The 23,832-nt window shown below is 38.3% G+C and overlaps 1 protein-coding gene across 16 annotated transcripts in view; it reads right to left on the reverse strand.

The window, feature by feature from the left end:
• Positions 1-23,832, reverse strand: part of MDM2 (MDM2 proto-oncogene) — a 64,623-nt gene that overhangs the window by 14,125 nt on the left and 26,666 nt on the right. For 2 of the 16 annotated variants that reach the window (XM_081589823.1, XM_081589806.1), the window contains exons 3-8: positions 11,063-11,147; positions 8,351-8,425; positions 6,070-6,203; positions 4,020-4,069; positions 483-550; positions 252-348 (exon numbers count right to left, since the gene is read on the reverse strand). In XM_081589823.1, the coding sequence (XP_081445949.1) occupies positions 252-348; positions 483-550; positions 4,020-4,069; positions 6,070-6,203; positions 8,351-8,425; positions 11,063-11,147 (509 nt within the window). Of the gene's footprint in view, positions 1-251; positions 349-482; positions 551-4,019; positions 4,070-6,069; positions 6,204-8,350; positions 8,426-11,062; positions 11,148-11,287; positions 11,532-11,858; positions 12,217-23,832 lie in introns of those variants that run through there. The other 14 variants (XM_081589809.1, XM_081589813.1, XM_081589811.1 and 11 more) reach the window with 14 other exon arrangements.

A 23,832-nucleotide genomic window follows, 5' to 3' on the forward strand; every position in this document is an offset into this window, starting at 1 on the left:
TCCTCTATTATGTTGACTAGCAGAGAGCCAACTATAAAATACAGGACACAGTAAACTGTGTCTGCTGTAGTCAACCAGAAACATGTTGCTAAGAAAACACTTTTTAAGCCAACTAAATCATATAAAAATAACCTCAGAAATTCATTCACATAAACCCAAAAAAACACAATTTAAGTCTAAATGTACTAGTATCAGTGACGAATGAAAAATAAAAAGCAGTTTGACAGTGTCAATTAAATATTCATATATACCTGTCTCACTAACTGCTCTCCTTCTAGATGAGGTAGATGGTCTAGAAACCATATCTGAAGATGAAGGTTTCTCTTCCTGTAGCTCTTGCACAAGGTCCTAAGCATTCAAGGGAGAAACAAAAAAAAAACCCACAAACTTATAACACCAGGAAGCTAAAAATACATTGTTTTAAACAACCTTCCCCAATTTTCAAGAAACATCATAGTAGAATGAGTTTGTATCAATATTACCTTTTGATTACTCCCACCTTCAAGATGACACCTGTTTTCACTCACAGATGTGCCTGAATCTGATGGTTCTGATAGAAAATAAAAACAAAGAATCACAAACTACGAAAGGAAGGGCTACTCAATAGATGCTATCTAGGACAAACTCCTTATACAGTTTAACTTTCAACCAACATTGAACCTGTAGTCTCCCAAGTGCCATCCTGTGCTGGATACTAGAGATGTAAACAGATAATTCATTTTAAATAGAAGATACATAAGAATCATCAAAAAGTACAATAAACACACTAAAAGAAGTAAATTAATGGAGAAGATGGGAGTATAGAGTAATGATTATTTGGCAGAGATAAGGCAAGGTCTGAGTAACCTAGAATCAGGAAAGGTTTCATACATAGTTGAATATGTGGAAATACAACTGGGAAAGGCTATTTCAGACTGAGGGAGCCCTGTGTGAAAAAAGTATCCAGAAGTGAACTACCTGTGTTTGCTGTAGAACTACAGGTACTGCATTACTATGGGAATGTAAGCAGGATCATCACGGATCCCGCATGTCTTGCTAAACAGCACAAAGATATCAACAAGCAGTATGCATGCCACCAATTGCAAATCACTGCATCCTTCTCAGCTAATACTTCACATTCCTCCCTAAGGTACTGCTGCAGCCACTCACCATTAAAAAGGTTTAATCTAAGAAATAAAATTGATCTGCTACTTCACAGCAAGTATTTTGGCCAGTGAGTAATAAGGAAGCCTTAAATGGTCACTTTAAGCAAAGGAGTGACAACTCACCTGCCAAAATAGAAGAGAACGGGGCAGTGATATCAATGTTAGCAACTGCAATTACACACATGAAAAGCATTAAAGCCTAAACTAAGACACGGAAAAAAAGACCAATTCCAAAGAAATTAAAAAAGGTAAAAACCAACAGAAACCTGGTATCTAATACACAAGGCAAGAGAGAAAGGAGTTAAGAAGGATTCCAAGATTCTACCTTGGGTGGATAAATGGGTGGTGTATCATTCACCAAGAGAAACTTCAGATGATGAACAGATTTGAATGGGAAAATAATGAACTGAAGTGGGTAACTTTCAGGTAGGTAGGTTTAGTTTGTATGTGGATGTATAGACCCACAGCACAAGTCAAAATTTCAGATATGGAATATATACAATCACCAAAGATCATAATCAAATACCCTTTACTACTCCCTTGGAAACATTTCACCTTAACAGTGAAGCCAGGTCTGAGTATTAACATTTTGAAATGATATGCATTATCATTAAAAAGTTTCACACCAGTCAGAATGGCTGCTATCCAAAAGTCTACAAGCAATAAATGCTGGAGAGGGTGTGGAGAAAAGGGAACCCTCTTACACTGTTGGTGGGAATGCAAACTAGTACAGCCACTATCGAGAACAGTGTGGAGATTCCTTAAAAAACTGGGAATAGAACTGCCATATGATCCAGCAATCCCACTGCTGGGCATACACACTGAAGAAACCAGAATTGAAAGAGACGCGTGTACCCCAATGTTCATCGCAGCACTGTTTACAATAGCCAGGACATGGAAGCAACCTCGATGTCCATCAGCAGACGAATGGATAAGGAAGCTGTGGTACATATACACAATGGAGTATTACTCAGCCATTAAAAAAATACATTTGAATCGGTTCTACTGAGATGGATGAAACCGGAGCCCATTATACAGAGTGAAGTAAGCCAGAAAGAAAAACACCAATACAGTATACTAATGCATATATATGGAATTTGAAAGATGGTAACGATAACCCTATATGCGAGACAGAATAAGAGACACAGATGCTAGAACAATTTTATGGACTCTGAGGGAGAAGGTGAGGGTGGGACGTTCTGGGAGAATAGCATTGAAACATGTATATTATCATATGTGAAACAGAACACCATTCCATGTTCGATGCATGAGACAAGGGCTCAGGGCCGGGGCAATGGGATGGCCCAGAGGGATGGGATGGGGAGGGAGGTGGGTGGGGGGTCCAGGAAGGGGAACACATGTAGACCCATGGCTGATTCATGTCAATGTATGGCAAAAAAAAAAAAAGTTTCTCTTTTGTATTATGGGTAAAGGTATTGTATTGATTTTAAGTTGTCCATATGAATAGGTTATATTTTGTTTTAGTGTAAGAGATATTATAAAACAGACATTAATAAAAGGGAAGTGCTAAGTATAATAAGGTTGAGAACAATGATAAAGGAGTTCTGAAGTTAATTAAATAAACTAAAACCTGAGACAAACTCAGAATCGAAATAACGTAAGTAATCTACAGGTTAACATCTCATTAATACAATTTTCCTAGCAATCAACAAAGGTTTATTTAAATGAATGAATACATCAAGGATAATACTTCAGACAACTGAAAATACTACAACAGATACTACAGTTGTTTATTTGCCTTCATTTGATTTCAAAAAGTGCTCTGTAAAACAAAATCTCAAGTTACCAGCCTAATAATTACTTCTATTCTAGGATAAGATGGTGATGCCCTTTTCTGGGTCTTAAATCCTAACTTTGGAAGAATAGGTATTCAATTCAACACATTTACTAAAACACCTCATTACTAAACACTGTACTAATGTTACGCAGATTGCAAACCTGAATAGGACACAATGTATAAGGCAAGTAAATGTAACAAAGTAATATAACAATAAAATCTAATACAAAATAATAGGAGCTCAAAGGGGTGGTCAGTTCATTCTGTAAAGTAAACAAGCTTCTGAGAACAGTTCTTAATCACAGACCAAAAATGGACTTTGAGAAGTCTGTGGTATATTGGAGCCAGCTCCTACCAGCACTCCCAAGCCAAATGTACATTTCTTCCTAATCCCATGTTTGTAGTTGAAAACGGTCAAGGTGAGAGTATTTATATCATGAAAACCAGTAACCACAAATCAAGGCTCTTTCCCTGGAGACTGGATTGTTAAACATTTACCAGAATATCACTGTATATGTTTAGGTATATCTTTAAGGAATAAGAACCTAGCACTTTCATCAGATTATCAATGGGTTATGTAACCCAAAAATAACCAGTTAAGAACTACGTCTAAAGGAAGGGAAGTAAAATGGCACTCACCTGAAAAAACTGGTAAACAAAGTTTTGTCTATTACAAAAAACACACAAGAAAAGGGCTCTTCCTTTCAAATGGTCCTACGTAGATAGCAGGATTACTTCCCAAAGTCTTTGAATACATGTTTCAAGGTTAGATCATATGTCTACCATGCAGAATCTTTTGAAATTATCTACCTTTCAAAACAAATTCTAACCTGACATCCCCAGGTTTAAATTTATGTAATAGGATATAGTACAAACGTGCATGAGAAACTTAGCATTATGTTATTTGTGTTCATATGTATTTCTTCTTGTTAAATTTATCATACCTTTACTATAATTAAATATACAATTAGAGCAACATTTAAAGAGAATCACAATTATAAAATGTCTGCACATCCCCAAAATGTCTTTAAGATATTTTTACAGTATATGGTTTATGGCATTCAAAATTAACTTACCTTGCTGACTGACTACTACCAAATTTCTGTAGATCATTGTATATATTTTCCTTGTAGAGAAAAAAAAAAACATGTACATTTTAAAATAAAAATATATTAAACTGGGCTGAACAGGACTTTTAAATGTATATTAGTATAAACTATCACACTACAACCCAAATTTTAAATTATTACATTCAAGTACTGACAAACTCCTAGACACTAAAAAGAACCAAAATAATTAGTTGCACAATGATTTACATACAGCCATTTTTAATAATCACTAAGGTCTCCCTAGCTCAAAGATTTCCCATCTCCATTTACTGAAATATACATTGTTTGGACTTTAGCAAAAGTCCACAAAAACTGGTATGAACACATGGCAGGTTAACATTCTTATTTTCAAACAGAAATTATCTAGCTCTAGGCATAGAAGTAGACTGCCTTAAAAAGGTAGTAGGCTATGTAAAACCTAATACATAGGAACTTGATTTATGGTTTTGACTTTCATCAACCTTGGATCAATCATCTAATGGATTTTCTTTCTTGATCTGAAAATTAAAAGATGAAACAGTATGCAGTCACTTAATATAGGCTGGCTACTAGTCACTGTTTTAGAAATTGGGGAAAACAAAGAAGGAAATAAAAACAAATCTCTGCCCTCCTGGAACATAAGGAAACAATTCACTTATGCCAGTACTCAATGAAGTCATGGTACTTCTTTTTTTTAATCAATTAATGATTTTAGAGAACATTTAGTGGTCACAAGACATTTCTAATTCTCAAGGTTAAGGGGAAAGTGCCAATCCCAGCTAATTGCTTTCATCCTTGGGACTAATAATATAGCTCCTTAAACTCACAAAAACCAATATTCCTATTCATATCTCATTCCCCCAAGTCAGTGGTTTCGCCAGTGTTTAACCTTAACACATTAGACTTCAAGTCAAAAATAATTTTAAATCTGTACTTTCAGTATCAGAAATTACAGCTCCAAACATTATCAAAATTTAATACATAGTACAAAATTATCAAGTTATTTATTTTATAAAATTAAAGCTTATATTCCAAGGCCAAGTATAAAATAAAATATTAAACGTAAATGGTTTGTCAATGGAAAGATACTTATGTTAGTTTAACAGCAAGATCAAATAAAGTATGTTGACAACACATACTGTTAACTGTTTTAACACAGTTAAAACACATCTGTGCATAGTATCAAAATAATGAATAAAAATACCTTTTGGTGACAAACTATAGTCACTTCTTCCCTGTCCTTAACTTTCTCTCTTAATGTACAATAATGAATATATATTTTTAAGTGTGAAGTTGTTTTAAAGTTATAAATATCCCAACTTAATTATCTTTTTAGCTATAATATTATTGAGCCTTAAATACTAGAAGCTAGTTAAATGTTTCAGGTGAAAAGTATTCATCCCATTAATTAAGACGCTGCAAAGAGACTAACTGTCCCAAACCAAATGAAAGGAATTCCAAATGTAAAGTAAGAATGACTAAAAAAAGGGTCTTCAATTCCCAGTAGAATAATTCTATAAATGTTACCTGGGTTAAATGCAGCTGATTGTCACAACAGTATATGACAAAGAAAAAGATCTCCAAAGTAACTAGAGCTCAAATTTAAGCCTTTAACCACAAGATAATATAAAGACTGTCTTTGGAAATGACTACAAGAATATTTTTTTTTAATATGCAGTAACTTGTAGCTAATACTTAAATGCTTTCCATGTGCCAAACACTATTTTTTTTTTTTTTACACACTGCTTCCTTATAACCTCTAGGATATTTATATTATTCCTACTTCATATTCAGGGGAAACTTAAGGCTTAACCCAATTTATCTAGTTTAACTGCTAGTAAATGACTGAGCTATGTCTTAAACCCAAGCCTATAGGATTCCAGAATTCAGGTTCTCAAATAACATGCTATAATACTAAGAAATTAAACTTCAGTTATCTTTTATTCATAATATAACAATTTTCTCTGACAAAATGGTGTGATGATGGAGGTGAACTGAAACGTTTGCCCAGCTGGCATTTTATAGACTAAAGACTTACCTGTGCTCCTTCACAGAGAAGCTTGGCACTCCAAACAAATCCCCTAGAAGATCATTTGAACAATACACAATATGTTGTTGTTTTTCATCATATAATCGTTTAGTCATGATATACTGGCCAAGATAAAATATAACCTGAAATAGAAATACAATTTCTGAGCATTAAAGAAAATTAAACGTTAGTTTCAAATACACTCAATAATATCTCATTTATCTGAAGAGGGTTAAACAACCAACAACCACATCAATAACCACATCTAAATAAAAACCATTCTATACTCTTAAAAAAGAAAAGAGCTGATTTTATGTTTTCCTTTTAATTTGATGGAAGTAGAAACACTGCTTCTGATTTACTTAAACTTTAAAATGTGTGGGGGGTAGGGGAGGGCAGACTTCGCCTTTGCCCAGATATCTAGGTATTACTTATTAGGAAGAAAGTAAAAGGCAGCAAAATGCAAAACCAATGATAACAATAAAAAGCTGCAGAATCAAAAATATCAATTAAAATATAGCAGTGACCTGGCATCATTTACTAAATAGTTCTGATACCATATACCTCAATAACCTGAGGTCATCACAGATGAGGAAGACAAGATAATGACCAATTAATTATATCTACGTAACAGCTGGAGAGAACTCAATGCATGAAATAAGCCCTCAAAGATACCAATATAATGTATACAGTAAGTAACCAAAATAATGACCCTGAATCATACATACATGGTTAAATATTTTACAGTTTACAACATACTTTTAAGAGTACTTTCTCTTTCTTCTGATATTTCATAAATCATATGAGAAGTAAAGAAATTGACCAGGTCTTCTGACTCTTGGTCCAGTGTTTCTTTCTTTTTACTACTCCATACCAGCTTTCATTACTCTCCCACATACCACAGAACCAAGATTCTACAACTGGAAACTGTGTCAGACAACATATACATCACTCTACAGGGTCTAACATAAGCATTTTAAGTCTTTATCATGGTCTTGATCAATTTTCTCCTTATTTCTATCTGCTACAAGTCATATTTTTTTGTTTCCTTAACTGATTATATAATGATAACATAAGGTCAGACCCAAGTTAACATCCCTAAAAACATCATTTACCTTGATACTTCCCTGCAAACACCATCTATAGACTTAATTGGCTAAGCAGGTTTCAAACTTAAAGGAATATTTCTATGTGACTATGGATCAGAAATGGTTTAGACAGTGAGAAAGGAAGAAGGAAGACAACCTAGACTCATTCTACCAAACATCTTGTAAGAAAATTTCCAGTGTGGCTAAAAATGAAAAGGATCTGAAATCTCTTCTTGCTCACTATCCTGATGTAGATAAGGTACTTCAGTATTTTAAAGTAATCTGAGCCCCATAAACTGTGAGAGATGGGGAAGAGGCACATTTCATTCACATCAAATTCCGCCCAAGACAGCCCAATCTCTCAGTGAAAAGCATGCTTCTGTGCACAAATTCAAAGCTAGAGAACAACACATTGAAATGTATCCATTAAATAGAATGTATGTTCACGAATCAGCTCACCTCTATCCCAGAAAGATCAGTATACTGTACTCATGTATCTCTAGTGCAGAAGTTCTTAACCTGGGATCCATGGATGCCCAAAAAGTCCTTGGATAGAATTCAGGGGGTCCATTAATTTGGGCGGAAAAAAAACTGTCTATCTTTATTCTCACTACCTTTTAACTGAAATTTAGCTTTTCCTTCAATTATGAATACAGGCAACAAATCACAAAGTATTAACAATAACTGTGATTTTGTCACCAGTAAAAAAAATCACAAGCATTTCTCATATCATACTATGCTTGATGTAAACATCTCAAAATACCAATTATACTTACAACTTCCAAATTAATTTATTAGATCTGTTGCTGAATTAAAGTGTTCATAAAAAAGCATGTATCACAAACTATTTTGTTAACTATATTTTAATGTAATTTTCCACTGTAATCCTATATATTTTATTTCATCCATTTAAAAACATGATTCTGAGAAAGAATTACCAGTCTGAAAAGACTTTATGCCAGTGCATCAAGTGGGTTAACAGCACAAAAAGGCAAGAAACTCCTATAGAGCTTCCCCTTGTCTGAGGTTCCCAGCTGAGAAATGAAATTCAAGTATAAACTGAATTTTCAGCTCCAAATTATAGTCCAAATGAGCCAATACTTAATACTACTGCTTACTGAAAATCCCTCTATATGGCCAATTTCTCACCATGGCTATATGTAACTAGGAAGACTTTTTTTTTTAAACTTAGTTCAGCATACCTCTTTCATAGTATAAGTGTCCTTCTGTGCACCAACAGACTTCAACAACTTCAAAAGCAATGGCTTTGGTCTAACCTATAAAGAACAAAGAGTTGCTATTATACTTTTAAATCATTCCAGAACCATAAGCCCTGCAGGAAACTCATCCATAAAGAATTTCAATAAGGGTAGCAAATACAATGTCTAGCAACCTCACAAGGTTAGACCCCAAGAAGTCAGTCATAATGTCTTCACTAAATGTAAGAGACAATGTAAACTGAATACCACCGACTATGTTTGGGGAAAAAAATACGGGGACAGAATTATTATGCAAGTAATTAGAGGACCCTCAAGTATTATCAGCTGTGATCAACATTCATACCAAGGCAGTGAAACTTACCCTTTTTCCTCCAGCTATTTCTATCATCTGCTTACTACCTTATAAGCTCAACTGTAAAATGAATACTCAAATGAGCTTACTGTAAGCTAAATCACAAAATCTGAGGGAAAAAAATAAATCTAATTTACATTGAGTCCCTTTACCATTCTTTTCTTTCTGCAGATTAGGTTCGTGAAGGTTAGGGAACTTTAACCAAGCTGACAAGGATAATTAAGAGCAGATCTGAATATGGCAACTCACAACCCTCAATGGCAAGCCAGCATTTTCCTCCTACTATAGTATCACACTGACTTTTAGCTGGCTACGTTCCACATATCTATTTGACAAGCATTTTCTGAGCTTCTGCCATGCACCAGACAGGGCTGGATATTGCACAAACACAAAAATGACAAATACAACGAACAACCTGTATTGAAAGAGCCAGCCAACTAGATCAAGGAGTCACCTTTTTTCTTTAAAGAGGCAGATAGTAAATATTCGAAAGCTTTTCTCACCAGATGGTATGACTCAGAAGCATAAATAATATGCAATCAATGAATGTGGATGCATTTCAATAAAACTGTTCACAAAATTAGGCAGCAGACCAAATTTGGCTCATAGCCTGTAGTTTGCTGCCTCTGTTCTAGAGGCTTTGCAAGTTGTATTGAGAAAATAACTGGCAAGGGGGCAGGGATGTAACATGCTTATATTCTTTCTCCCTATCTGTTGCTATATTAAAATCTTCAAAATCTTTACAGCTACACAACACCACCCTACAGACTGGTGCTTCTGCACCTCCCTGCAGTATACTCCAGTCCTATCTAACTTTGAAATCTGACAGCAACCCAGTTTGGGATCTAATTCTCAAAACTAGATTAAGAAAATTGCCTGTTTCCTGCTAATCAACAGAACATTATTTAATAACTGAAAAATTTTAAACACACAATAAATGTAGTATTGAATCATTAATTGTTCTCATCATGTTTTTCCCATGTGCTTACATTATGAGCTTTATTTTCAAGTTATTTAAAGAATCAATTCTCCCAGAGAACATAGTTATTTTTCTAAAATTTTGTTATATTAATCAAACTATATAAAACAATGTAAAATGAAAAATATGCAATGAAAAGCCATAAGCTTTTTATTAAGACTTAAAAGACAGGCATTAATAGGAAAATTATTATAAAAAATACCATTCTTTAATCTTACATAAATAAAATTCTAGATGAGGAAAGAAAACGCACTAGAATAAAATACAGCAATATATTTGCATCATCTTGGGAGGGGAGAGTTCGTCCAAGGCATGATATGAAATTCAAATGCCAGTAGAAATCAAATTTTACTTTATAAAAATGTTCTCAATGAGAAAAAGACCACATAAGCAAAGTTAATTGTAACACTTATAAATGATAAAAACCGAATACACTTGAAACAGAGAACAGATACAAATTATTAAGAAAAACCAATAAGCCTAAAAGAAAAGTATACAGATAAGACCAAGCAAATCCCAAAAGATACAAATTCAACAAATGACAAGATGCCCAACCTCACCAAAGATTAGGGAAATACAAATTTAAACAATACAATTCCTTTGTCAAAACAATGGCAAAATCATAAAGTGATAATACTCAGTTTTGGCAGAGAGAGGTAACATTTGTTAAGATATATAAACAAAGCACTATTTGTAATACTCAAAAACTAAAACCAATGTAAAAAAATCTATCACTGAAGGCATAAATTTTTAAAATGGTATATAAACGCTGTGGATTACCATGCAGCTGTTAAAGAAGAATTCTATAGATTTTATTTATTGACATAGATGTTATTTGCCAAATATATATACACAAAATCCTATTTTAGCAAAATAAACTGAACAAACATAATTAAAACTCACATGTACATATCTATATGTGGATATGTACATACAAAAAGATCTAAAAAGTAAACGTGATCAAAAGACCAGAATTTTCAGTTTTTACTTTATACTTTTCTGTAATGTCTAAAATCTTTACAACAAGCATGAATTATTTTTGTGACTTTCAGAAACCATTTAAAAGTTAAATACTGACAGGTCAAAATAGAAAAATCAGTCACATAAACCGTAACTTCACCATCCATACTTAAGAAGATAATTTAACTGACTTTTAAATTCAGTTTGGTAAAAAGCTAAGACAATAAATAATGATGCTTACAATTAACTTCTGCTCCACAGTTATAGCTGAGTGGCAGAATTTAAGCTATGGATTACAATTTCACTTAAAAGAGCCAGGCTATAATTAGGGTCTATGGAATTTAGTAGATCACCTCATGAAATAACTTTTTGTTAAAGTTACAGTGGGGACAAAAATACCAACCAGGGTCTCTTGCTCCGAAGCTGGAATCTGTGAGGTGCTTACAGCACCATCAGTAGACACAGACATGTTGGTATTGCACATTTGCCTAAGAGTAGGAAAAAAACACACGATAAAAACTTGAAATAATTAAACACCTGTTTAAAAAAAAAAAAAGACAAAATCATATAGAAATGAGACAAATAATGCCTTTACTAAAAGTAAAGCCGTTAGCAAGTGAGTCCTTACCTGGAACAGCATAAAGTAAGTGATACGTAGGCGACTACAGGTTCTCTCTCCCAAACAGCCGAAGAACACAGCTCGGAAAACGCATGGTTTAAATAGCCCCAGCTGGAGACAAGTCAGGGCTTAGCTCCTACTACTGCAGACTCGGAACGTGTCCGAACTTGACCAGCCCATCAGGAAAAGCTGAGTCAACCTGCCCACAGAACCAGCCCAATCTTGCCCAGACTCAGCGCCTGGGTAATAGAAGCTACCGAACAGACACCTGTCATTACTACGACTCCGGGTCACGAAGCTGCCCGCAGCCCGGCAGCCGCCCCCGCGCACACGACCTTTACCCCGGACGCCCGCGGAGCCCCCTCCCAAACCCCCCGCCCGCTCAGAGCGCGGCCCTAAGACCCCGCCCTCCTCTCGGGCGGTGACAGTCTCACCTCCCTCCAACAAAACCTCTACAAACCCACGTGCCCCGCGCCCCCCACCACGAAAACCTAAAGGCTGCGCGCGGGGCTGAAAGCGAGCCGGGAGACCCAAGTCACAGAGCAAACCCCGAACTGCCCACGCGCTTCCACGCCGATACCCGATGCTCACTAACTGGGGTTTTCCGCGACTGGAGTCGGAGTTGGGGGGGGTCCCCCGAGGCTCCCCAGTTTCCGTCACCAGGCGCGCGGAAGCCCGACGCCCCGGGCCTCGGCGACCATTCCACTAGCAGGGCCCTGGCCGGCGGGGCGCTCGAACGCAGTAGATCTGGAGAAAAAAAGAGGCTCCTGGCGGTGAAAACGGCAGGACCTCGGTCAGAGGGGTGAGGGCTACCCCTCAGACTAGGCTTCTTGCTCCATTTTCCTTTCAGTCACACCGGGCCGCATAGGCCCCTAAACCTGCCGAGCTGGCCGAGGTGCGCCGGATGCGCGCCCCCTGCCGTCCGAGGGCACCGCGCCGGAAGCCGCGGCCCATCCGGGCTTTTGAGCGCGCGCGCTGAGTATGGGCGGGGCTGGACCCGGCGGCCTCCGCGAAGGGGGCGGTCTCGGAGCACGCGTGAGGCTTCCAGAGTGAGGAAAGGGCACTGGGCGCGCGCGCCAAAGAACTAGATCGCGGGTTCCCAGCGAGTGGAGGGGATCTCTGGTCCTTCCCGCCGCCGCCTAGTTTGGGCGCCAAACTTGGGACTTCTTTATCCCTTGGTTATTTTTGTGTTTCGTGTGTTTACACTGCCGAACCGCGATGGAAACTCAGGCAGATGCGTATCTAAGTGCCTCTACCAAAAGAGAAACCAAAATTAACAGCTGTGCGATATATTAAGCCCGCACCACCGGCTGCTGGAGCTGTATACAAATGAGTTATTTCAAGGCTTGTTTTTTAAAAGTATGATTAAAAATAGCACAGTTTGGGCTTGTTGAGGGATGCATACAGCATTTTTAGTTGGAGGAATAAGACTGGTGGTTAGCGTTCAGATGAATGGGGGTAGAGAACGGTTACGCCGTAGACTTTTAGAGTGTTTGGGTTTATTTTGTCTATATATGAATGTATTCATTCCCATTAAGAATATCTTTATTTATTAGGCATTCAGGACTGAAAGACTCACCTACTTTGCCCCTTTTGGCACATAGGCATGGCCGTCTCAGAAATGAGCCAGGACGTGAGAACTGAGTTGGCTCAACCCAAAAAGTAAAGAACAGCTCATTATTTGAGCTGTTCATTACAAAGAACAGCTTCTTCTTCGCTCAGGAAGCGATTAGTTCATTGTTAACAAAGAACTTTTTGATAAAGTTATATCTTTCCCTTCTCCCACCCTCTAACCTACTAGAAAGTAATCTTTTTTAAACATAGTGGTCACTAAATTGATTTAATCTAATTGCTAACATGATCTTCAGGGATTTATTCGGGCTTTATAAAGAACTCATCTTTATCAAATAAAATTTAGTGAAGTTTCTGGTTGTAAAAGTGTGTGCTTGACACAGGATAAAAGAAAATCTCAAGCGATGAAGAAAACAGCATAAAAAGATAAATTATGCAATTTGTTAAGGCCAAGTGAAGGAACAGATGTGTGCTCTGAGTTGAAAAACAGGATTGCTCAGTGAATACTCAGGCGGTGCACAAAGGCTTCAGAGACCTTCAGATGTATCTTGTGCCTTGAAGGATGATAAGATTTAAGACAGGAGAATATTCCAGGCACAAGAAAAATATTCAAAAAGCCCAAAAGTGAAACTATAAAGGGCTGTTTCAGAAAGAACAAGTTGGTCTTGCATAAAAAGCAAGAAAAAGAATTTTAAGAATTTGGATGTTTCCTTAAATTTCCAACAAAGGAAATTTGGGCTTTGGACAGGGTAGGCAGTGGACAAAGGGGAAGAATGTAAACTGGTGAATTGCTTTAAACTGTTTTTAACAGCATCACCATGAGCAAATTCATGAAGAGTCTGGCAAGCCTCCTCTGGACCAAATTTCCCCCTTCTCTTTGGCCTCGTATTTGAAAAAATCTTGGTAGAATTAGTAGAGCAGAAACAAAGAGCAGAACTGATCAGATTAGTTTTTTTTTTTTTCTAATGGAACCAAAAAAAGAAGGGCAAAAAGGAAGTGATAGTATTTGGAGTGTTGGGGGAAAAAGGAGATAAGGCAAGGATTCTATCTTTTAGGGAAAAGAGGCTGAAAATTAACCTAGTGTAACAAGCACTCTCCAAGGCCCCTACTGGTAAAGAAGATGGTCATACTCCTTGCCATCATAGCACCTAGCAGGAAGACTCTGAATTTATGCTCAAAGAAATAATGATACTGCTGACCAGAAGTCTGGAAGAAATGAAGTTGAATGAGTTGTTGCATTTTGGATGATGCACCACAGAATGAAGAGTTCATGGTAGAAAATACAGAACTGAAACTCAGGCTGAAGACAGAGCTATCAAGTTTAGGTGTCATTTCAGGGGCTTCCAAAGAGCTCCAGTGCCACAGTCCCTTCTGTCTCAGCACAGGAAGAATTCAGTGAGAGGCAAAGTGATAGATAAGAAGTGATATACTGGGATAGGCTCTTGTGAGGCTTAAAAGCGGGAGGACAAGGGGATGCCACACCCCCAAGAACTCAGTACGGTTTTATAATCAAAGGAAAAGTGGGGAGGGAGAGAAGAACTTCTTTGTCTTTCTCAAGTAGACGTCATGCTTCCATTATCAGTTCCTCCTCCAGTTTGAGCAAGGGAGTTTTCTTGTCCCTACATGGGCAAGCTAGGCTTCCTTGGTGGTTCAGCAGCAAAGAATCCACCTGTCAATCCAGGAGACGTGGATTTGATCTCTGGGTCAGGAAGGTCCCCTGAAGAACAAAATGGCAATTCATTCCAGTATTCTTGGCTGGGAAATCCCACGGACAAAGCAGCCTGGTGGGCTACAATCCACGTGGTTGCAAGAGTCGGACATGACTTAGCAACTAAATAACAACAACAACATAGCCAAGCTAGGTCCACAAGTTGTTTTTTACATCTGCAATCTAGGGATTATTAAGTGAGCTCACTCGGCAGGATGTGTGTGTCATGCCACCATTGTTTCATTGTTTTGGGGCATGGTTTGTTGTATGGTTTTATTGCTAAGCAAGCCTGCTTGATTTTGTGGTTAAGCAAACCTGCTTTCTTGAATAATCATTAACTTACAGGGGTCCTCCATATTTTTTTCCTTCTTACAATCCCCTAGTGGGATTAACAGTTTAATCACTTACTTTGTCCCTTTACTCTGTCCCTATCAGTTGGCCCTACATTTAAGACCTGATGAGTTCCTCAAAGGAAAGAGACTAAACTGGGATAAGGTAGCAAGGGAACAAACAGCAGAAAGTGAGAGAAATGACCAGAAGGCCAACCGACACCAGGCCATATGGTAATATCTCGAAAACCAGAGGAGCCAAGTAATGGTATTGAATACTGCAGAAGTCAAAGAAAATGAAGAAAGGAAACACACTGGATCTGATCACTCTAAAAGCAGTTCCTGTAGGGGAAAGGGGTAGCTAGGGAGTTTGGGATGGACATGTACACACAGCTGTATTTAAAATGGATAACCAATGAGGTCCAACTGTATAGCACAGATAACTCGGCTCAATGTTATGTGGCAGCCTGAAAGGGAGGAGAGTTTGGAGGAGAATGGACACGTTTATATATGACTGAGTCCCTTTGCTGTTCATCTGAAATGATCACAACATTGTTAATCTGCTATATCCCTATACAAAATAAAAAGTTTTTTTAAAAAACAAGCCAGTTACTGCTGTTTGTGACTTTACTATTAAGAAAAAAATGCAGACCAGCTGCTGCTGTTTCCCTGCATGCATCCATCCCATCCATGGATGTCCTGTATTACTCTGCCCTTGCTGTGCTGCCTGGAGGCTTCTCTGGGGGCACCTTCTGCTTAATATTTAGCAGCATTGTTCTTGATACCCTCCTTTGTTCTAAGAGATGGAGACACCTTGAGTATTTTTGTGTTCTTTGGCACCTAAACTCTGCAACCACATGCACAATAGACTTTTATCCTGGTCTAAGAGCCACTTCTTACTTGCATTTATTAATGACAACTGACTAATCTTTAAAGAATAGTAAAAAAAAAATAATATTTATCTCAATGTTTAGAATGCTGAAAGTTTTGCAATATTTATGAGACCATCTAAAATTACAGAAGTAGATCAAATTTCTCATATCTTTGCAAACATCTGAAGATAGTGTTATTTAAAAAGCAAATCCTGGCAAACAGTGTCTATAAATACAGTGTTTTTAGTTCTATTTGGAGAAACAATCAACTTTTTGCTCATTTTCACAAGATTCAAGTGCACAGAAATGTTCAAAAAATAATCACTTCATGGGAAATAAATGGGGAAACAGTGGAAACAGTGTCAGACTTTATTTTTTTGGGCTCCAAAACCACTGCAGATGGTGATTGCAGCCATGAAATTAAAAGATGCTTACTTCTTGGAAGGAAAGTTATGACCAACCTAGATAGCATATCAAAAAGCAGAGACATTACTTTGCCAACAAAGGTCCGTCTAGTCAAGGCTATGGTTTTTCCAGTGGTCATGTATGGATGTGAGAGTTGGACGGTGAAGAAAGCTGAGCGCCGAAGAATTGATGCTTTTGAACTGTGGTGTTGGAGAAGACTCTTGAGAGCCCCTTGGACTGCAAGGAGATCCAACCAGTCCATCCTAAAGATCAGTCCTGGGTGTTCACTGGAAGGACTGATGTTGAAGCTGAAACGCCAATACTTTGGCCACCTCATGCAAAGAGCTGACTCATTGGAAAAGACCCTAATGCTGGGAAGGATTGGGGGCAGGAGGAGAAGGAGACGACAGAGGATGAGATGTCTGGATGGCATCACCGACTCGATGGATGTGAGTTTGGGTAAACTCCAGGAGTTGGTGATGGACAGGGAGGCCTGGCGTGCTGCAATTCATGGGGTCGCAAAGAGTCGGACACGACTGAGTGACTGAACTGAACTGAATTATCATCCAATGTCACCACTGCCTATAATACACATTTGTCATTTCTACTTCAGATATATTTTAAAAACAGAACATTAAAAAATGAAATCCCCCATTTTCATTCCTAATCCTATTCCTCTCCCTCTCTTGAGGCAGTCATGATTATCAACTTGATATTTATCTGTTAATTCCATGTTTTTAGACACTGACTCTATAAACAGTAAGTACAATAGACCATATGCACATACCTGTAAGAGGAATTGCTGAGCCACTGGGTAATAATCTATATGGTAAGTTTCACATCTAATAGGAAAAGCTAGCGTTATCTTTTTCACTATTGTTTTGACTCTTCTTTAACGTCATTTTTAGAATCAGGTTGTCTAATTCATAAAAAAGAATCTCATTGGAATTTTGATTCAAATTGTATTGGATTAATAGATTAAACTGACATCTTTTCAGTTTGGATTTTTCCCAGATGAGAACACAACAGATTGTTCCTTTTTTTTCAGGTCTCCCTTTAACATTCTTTAATAATGCTTTATCTTCTCCCCAGGGCTCTAGTATCTTTGACTATTTTTTTCTGAGGTAATTTATAATTTTTATTGCTATGGTATAATTGCTAAATTATATCTTTTTCTGTTTTATTTCTAGTTCATTATTCTTGACATATAAGACAATTACTGATTTTTGTATTTTGATTTTAGAGCTAGTAACACTGCTGCATTTTGTTTTATAAATATAACTAATTTTCCAATAGATGCTTTTGAATATTCTATGTAATAATCTCATCTGTAAAAATCATCAATTTGTCTCTTTCTTTCTTGTGCATATATATATTTGTTGTTGTTTAGTTGCTAAATCATGTCTGACTCTTTTGTGACCCCATGGACTGTAACCCGCCAGGCTCCTCTGTCCATGGGATTCCCAGGCAAGAATATTGGAATGGGGTGCCATTCACTTCTCTGGAGAATTCCACGGACAGAGAAGCCTGGCGGGCTATAGTCCATGGGGTCACGAAGAGTCAGACACGACTGAGCGACTAACACTTTCACTTTTTCTTTCTCCAGGGATCTACCTGAACCAGGAATCAAACCTGAGTTTCCTGCATTGCAGGCAGATTCTTTACCACTGAGCCACCAGGGAAGCATATATATATATATATATATATATATATTTTTTTTTTTTTTGGCTGAAGCACGTGGCTTGTGGGATTTTAGTAACTCGACCAGGAATGAAACCCAGGCCCTCAGTAGTGAAAGCACAGAGCACAGCACCCTAACTGCTGGTCTGCCAGGGAATTTCTTTAATTCCTTGTCTAAAAATGATTACAACAATTATTAGTTTAGGAAACAGTAGTAATGATAGTGGGTATCCTTGTCATATGCTGAACTTTATTAAAAATGCTTTTGAAGTTTGATTTTTCCTGTCAGTTTTAGGTAGATGCCCTTTATTACACTATAAAAGTTTCTTTCTACACACACGTTTTTACTTTTTAAAATATATAAGTGTTCACTGCTATATTTAAAATGAATAACCAACAAAAACCTACTGTATAGCACATGGAACTCTGCTTAATGGTATGTGGTAGCCTGGATGGGAAGGGGTTTGGGGGAGAATGGATACACGTATATGTATGGCTGAATCCCTTCACTGTCCCCCTGAAACTATCACAACATTGTTAATCGGCTATACTCTAATACAAAATGTTTTTGGTGTTAAAAATAAAATAAAAAATATCAGAAAACATAGATAATAAATTGTTAATAAAAATGACCAGAAATCCATAAATATATATGAAAGAATATATATTACTTTTTTATAATTATTTATACTTTTCAACATGTCATAAACATCTTAACATGTATCATATGTATTCTTCTGTAACAATTTTTAAAATGTTTTATTTTTAATTGGAGGATAATTGCTTTGCAATGTTGTGTTGGTTTCTGCCATACAAGAACATGAATCAGCCATGAGTTCATGTGTCCCCTCCTTCTTGAACCTCCCTTCCACCCCTCAACCTCATCCCACCCCTCTAGGGTATGTGTCAGTATTAAAAACTGATCAACTAAAAAAAAACTGGTCAATGAATAAATATATATATATGTGTGTGTGTGTGTGTGTGGTGTGTTCAGTTTTATCAAATGCCTCTTTATGCATCTGGAGATGATGAAGTGTTTTTCTCTTTAATATGTTACTATGGTAACAGCATAGTGATAGATTTCCTAGAACTATCCTTGTATTTATTTGGATAAACTCTACTTAGTTATTATTTACTTATGGCTTTTTTCTTATAAAGACACTGATGAATTAAATTTGTAACAACAATCATGGAACAGGATAATAATCATGGAACAATCATGGAACAGCGTGCGTGTATGCCTGCTAAGTTGTTTCAGTTCAGTTCAGTTCAGTTCAGTTCAGTTCAGTCACTCAGTCGTGTCCGACTCCTTGCGACCCCATGAATTGCAGCACGCCAGGCCTCTCTGTCCATCACCAACTCCCGGAGTCTACCCAAACCCATGTCCATCGAGTCAGCGATGCCATCCAACCATCTCATCCTCTGTCGTCCCCTTCTCCTCTTGCCCCCAGTCCTACCCAGCATTAGCGTCTTTTCCAATGAGTCAACTATTCTCATGAGGTGGCCAAAGTATTGGAGTTTCAGCTTCAACATCAGTCCTTCCAATGAACACCCAGGATTGATCTCCTTTAAGATGGATTGATTGGATCTCCTTGCTGTCCAAGGGACTCTCGAGTCTTCTCCAACACCACAGTTCAAAAGCATCAATTCTGCGGCGCGCAGCTCTCTTCACTGTCCAACTCTCACATCCATGCATGACCACTGGAAAAACCATAGCCTTAACTAGATGGACTTTTGTTGGCAAAGTAATGTCTCTGCTTTTAAATATGCTATCTAGGTTGGCCATAACCCTCCTTCCAAAGAGTAAGCGTCTTTTAATTTCATGGCTGCAATCACCATCAGCAGTGACTTTGGAGCCCAAAAAAATAAAGTCTGACACTGTTCCCACTGTTTCCCCATCTATTTCCCATGAAGTGATCAGACCAGATGCCATGATCTTAGTTTTCTGAACGTTGAGCTTCAAGCCAACTTTTTCACTCTCCTCTTTCACTTTCATCAAGAGGCTCTTTAGTTCTTCACTTTCTGCCATAAGGGTGGTGTCATCTGCATATCTGAGGTTATTGATATTTCTCCCGGCAATCTTGATTCCAGCTTGTGTTTCCTCCAGCCCAGCGTTTCTCATGATGTACTCTGCATATAAGTTAAATAAGCAGGGTGACAATATACAGCCTTGACGTACTCCTTTTCCTATTTGGAACCAGTCTGTTGTTCCATGTCCCGTTCTAACTGTTGCTTCCTGACCTGCATACAGGTTTCTCAAGAGACAGGTCAGATGGTCTGGTATTCCCATCTCTTTAAGAATTTTCCACAGTTTATTGTGATCCACACAGTCAAAGGCTTTGGCATAGTCAATAAAGCAGAAATAGATGTTTTTCTGGAACTCTCTCGCTTTTTTGATGATCCAGCAGATATTGGCAATTTGATCTCTGGTTCCTTTGCCTTTTCTAAAACCAGATTGAACATCTGGAAGTTCATGGTTCACGTATTGCTGAAGCATGGCTTGGAGAATTTTGAGCATTACTTTACTAGCATGTGAGATGAGTGCAATTGTGTGGTAGTTTGAGCATTCTTTGGCATTGCCTTTCTTTGGGATTGGAATGAAAACTGACCTTTTCCAGTCCTGTGGCCACTGCTGAGTTTTCCAAATTTGCTGGCATATCGAGTGCAGCACTTTCACAGCATCATCTTTCAGGATTTGAAATAGCTCAACTGGAATTCCATCACCTCCACTAGCTTTGTTCATAGTGATGCTTTCTAAGGCCCACTTGACTTCACATTCCAGGATGTCTGGCTCTAGGGGAGTGATCACACCATCGTGATTATCTGGGTCATGAAGATCTTTTTTGTACAGTTCTTCTGTGTATTCTTGCCACCTCTTCTTAATATCTTCTGCTTCTGTTAGATCCATACCATTTCTGTCCTTTATCGAGCCTATCTTTGCATGAAATGTTCCGTTGGTATCTCTAATTTTCTTGAAGAGATCTCTAGTCTTTCCCAATCTGTTGTTTTTCTCTATTTCTTTGCATTGATCGCTGAAGAAGGCTTTCTTATCTCTCCTATTCTTTGTGACCCTATGGACTGTAGCCCGCCAGGCTCTTCTACCCTTGGGATTCTCCGGGCAAGAATATTGGAGTGGGTTGCCATGCCCTTCTCCAGGGGTTCGTTCCGGCCCAGGGATTGAACCTGTGTCTCCTGCAACTCCTGCACTGCAGGCAGATTCTTTACCACTGAGCCACCGAGGAAGCCCCAATGTGGAGCATAACTGGTATCCTATCCTGTGCTCAGAGGTTACCAGTGGCTACAATCCTCAGAATTTTATTGTGGATGCTGTTCTATGAAAAACAGCTACTCAGTTCTTCAAGACTAAGTTCAAATTAGGCCCAGTTCTTGACTTGAAACTCTGGTTCCCACAGGGGCAGTACAGGTTCAACCAGTTTGATAACTTTTACCACTGAGAGTTTAAAGGGAGGACCAGGAACAAAATAGGTCACCTTCTGGAGGAACAGAGAGTTTATAACATCCCATACCCCCAACTAAATCTGAAACTGATCATATCTTGTCTGGAAGTTGATGAATCACTCAACTGGCAGAAGAGACATAGTGAGTTTGAGTGGTATCTCCTGCCTTGGTGTGGAAAGCTTGATGGAGTTTCTCACAGGCCCTTAAGAAGATGGCAGGGGTATAAGGAGGTTTACTGGTAGCCCCTAAGATGAACACTGCCTTTTAATAGAATCCCAGCAGCAAGAGACTGTAGAATGTGTATGGTGGAATATGCTGAGTTGTTACAAAAGAAATTGAATTTCATTCGGTTCCCCCTGTTCAACTTCCCACCAGAACCAAGTCAGAGGATCCCTTTGGAGAGCTAGCTTTTGGACACCAGCCACATGGAGGGAACTGATGTCCAAAAGCAGAGAATCCAAGACAACCAACAGAAAGGGGGCAGAAATGTCTTTATCATGTAGCTGGGATTGTTCATATAAAGGAACTGTGAATTATGCACAACTCATAAAAGGGAAACAAATTCGGAGGGCAATCATGTAAAGAAGGTCATTTTCCTGTCCCTCTACCTTCACAACCCAATATCAAAAGAATAATATAGTGGTTCTCTATTGCTGTGTAACAAATTATCACAGAGTGGCTTAAAGTAAAACAAATGTATTAGCTCACAGTTCTATGTATCAGAAGTCCAAGTGAGGGCTTCCCTGGTGGCTCAGTGGTAAAGAATCCACCTACCAACGCAGAAGACAGGAGTTTGATCCCTGGTCTGAGAAGATCCCACATGCTGCAGAGCAACTAAGTCCATGTGCCACAGCTACTGAACCTATGCTCTAGAGACCAGGAATGGCAGACTGTAGAGCCTACCTACTGCGACTAGTGAGCCCGAGTGCCCTGGAGCCCATGCTCTGCAACAAGCGAAGCCACCACAATGAGAAGCCCGCGCACCACAACTTAGAGAGCAGCCCCCACCTTCCACAACTAGAGAAAAGCCCACGCAGCAATGAAGACCCAGCACAACCAAAAATAGACAAATAAATAAATAAATATTTTTTTTTTAAGAAAAAGAGCAGTATAAGTGAACTCAACTGGGTTTCTCTGCTCCAGATCTCGTGAAGTCAAACCCAAGATTGGCAAGCTTAAGCTCCTACCTGGGGGTTCTAGAAAAGAACCCACTTTCTAGCTCCTTCAGATTTGGGGCCACATTCAGTTTGTGTTGGTTACAGAACTGTGACCCCCTTCCCTGCTGACGGTCAGTAGGCGCTGCTCTCAGCTCCTGAAGGCTGCCTGCATTCGACACATGGCTCCTTTCACCTTAAAGGCAGCAATAGTGTGGTGAGTCACCTTATGGGGCATACCTCATTTTATTAGGCTTTGCTTTATTGTACTGTGGATGCTGCTTTTTTTTTTTTTTAACAAATCAAAAGTGTATGGCAATCCTGTATCGACCCAGTCTATCAGCACCATTTTTTCAATAGCATTTGCTCACTTCACGTCTTTGGTGTCATGTTTTGGTAATTTTGGCACAATTTCAAACTGGTTTTTTATTACATATATTATGGTGATCTGTGATCAGTGATCTTTGATGCTAATATTATCATTGTTTTGGGGTGCCGCAAGCTGCACTCGTATAAGAAGGCAAACTTAATCCGTAAATGTTGTGTGTGTTCTGACTGCTCCACCAACCAGCCAATCTCCTTTCTCTCTCCCTCTTCTTGAGCCTCCTTATTTCCTAGGACACAGCAGTATTGTAATGAGACCAATTAATAACCCTACAATGGCCTCTAAGTTTTCAAATGACAGGAAGAGTTGTACATCGCTCACTTCATTGTCTCTCACGATTTTGGTTTATTATGTCTCTCACATCATCAAAAGCTAAACATGATTAAGCTTAGTGAGGAAGGCATGTTGAAAGCCAAGACAGGACAAAAGCTAGACCTCTTGCGCCAGTTAGCCAAGCTGTGAATGCAAAGTAAAAGTTCTTGAAGGAAATTAAAAGTGCTACTCCAGTGAACACACAAATGATAAGAAAGCAAAATAGCCTTATTGCTGAGATGGAGAAAGTTGTAGTGGTCTAGACAGATGATCAAACCAGGCCATGACACCTCTGTTTACAACATGGTTTACTGAATATTTTCAGCCCACTTTTGAGATCTGCTGCTCAGAAAAAAAGATTCCTCTCCAAATATTATTGCTCACTGACAATGCACCTGCTCACCCCAGGGCTCTGATAGAGATGTACAACTACTTAATTGATTTTGTTTTCATGGCTGCAAACACAACATCCATTCTGCAGTCCATGGATCAAGAAGTAATTCCGACATTCAAGTCTTAAAGTATTAAGAACTAGATTTCCTAGGGCTTCAACTGCTATTGACAGTGATTCCGCATGATGAGTCTGGACAAAAGCCAACTGAAAATCTTTTGGAAAGAATTCACCATTCTAGATGCCATTAAGAACATTCACAATTCATGAGACAAGGTCAAAACATC

This window comes from Giraffa tippelskirchi, chromosome 4, assembly GCF_054371585.1.
Source record: "Giraffa tippelskirchi isolate mGirTip1 chromosome 4, T2T-mGirTip1v1.2.pri, whole genome shotgun sequence".
In the NCBI taxonomy this organism is placed as follows: Eukaryota; Metazoa; Chordata; class Mammalia; order Artiodactyla; family Giraffidae; genus Giraffa; species Giraffa tippelskirchi.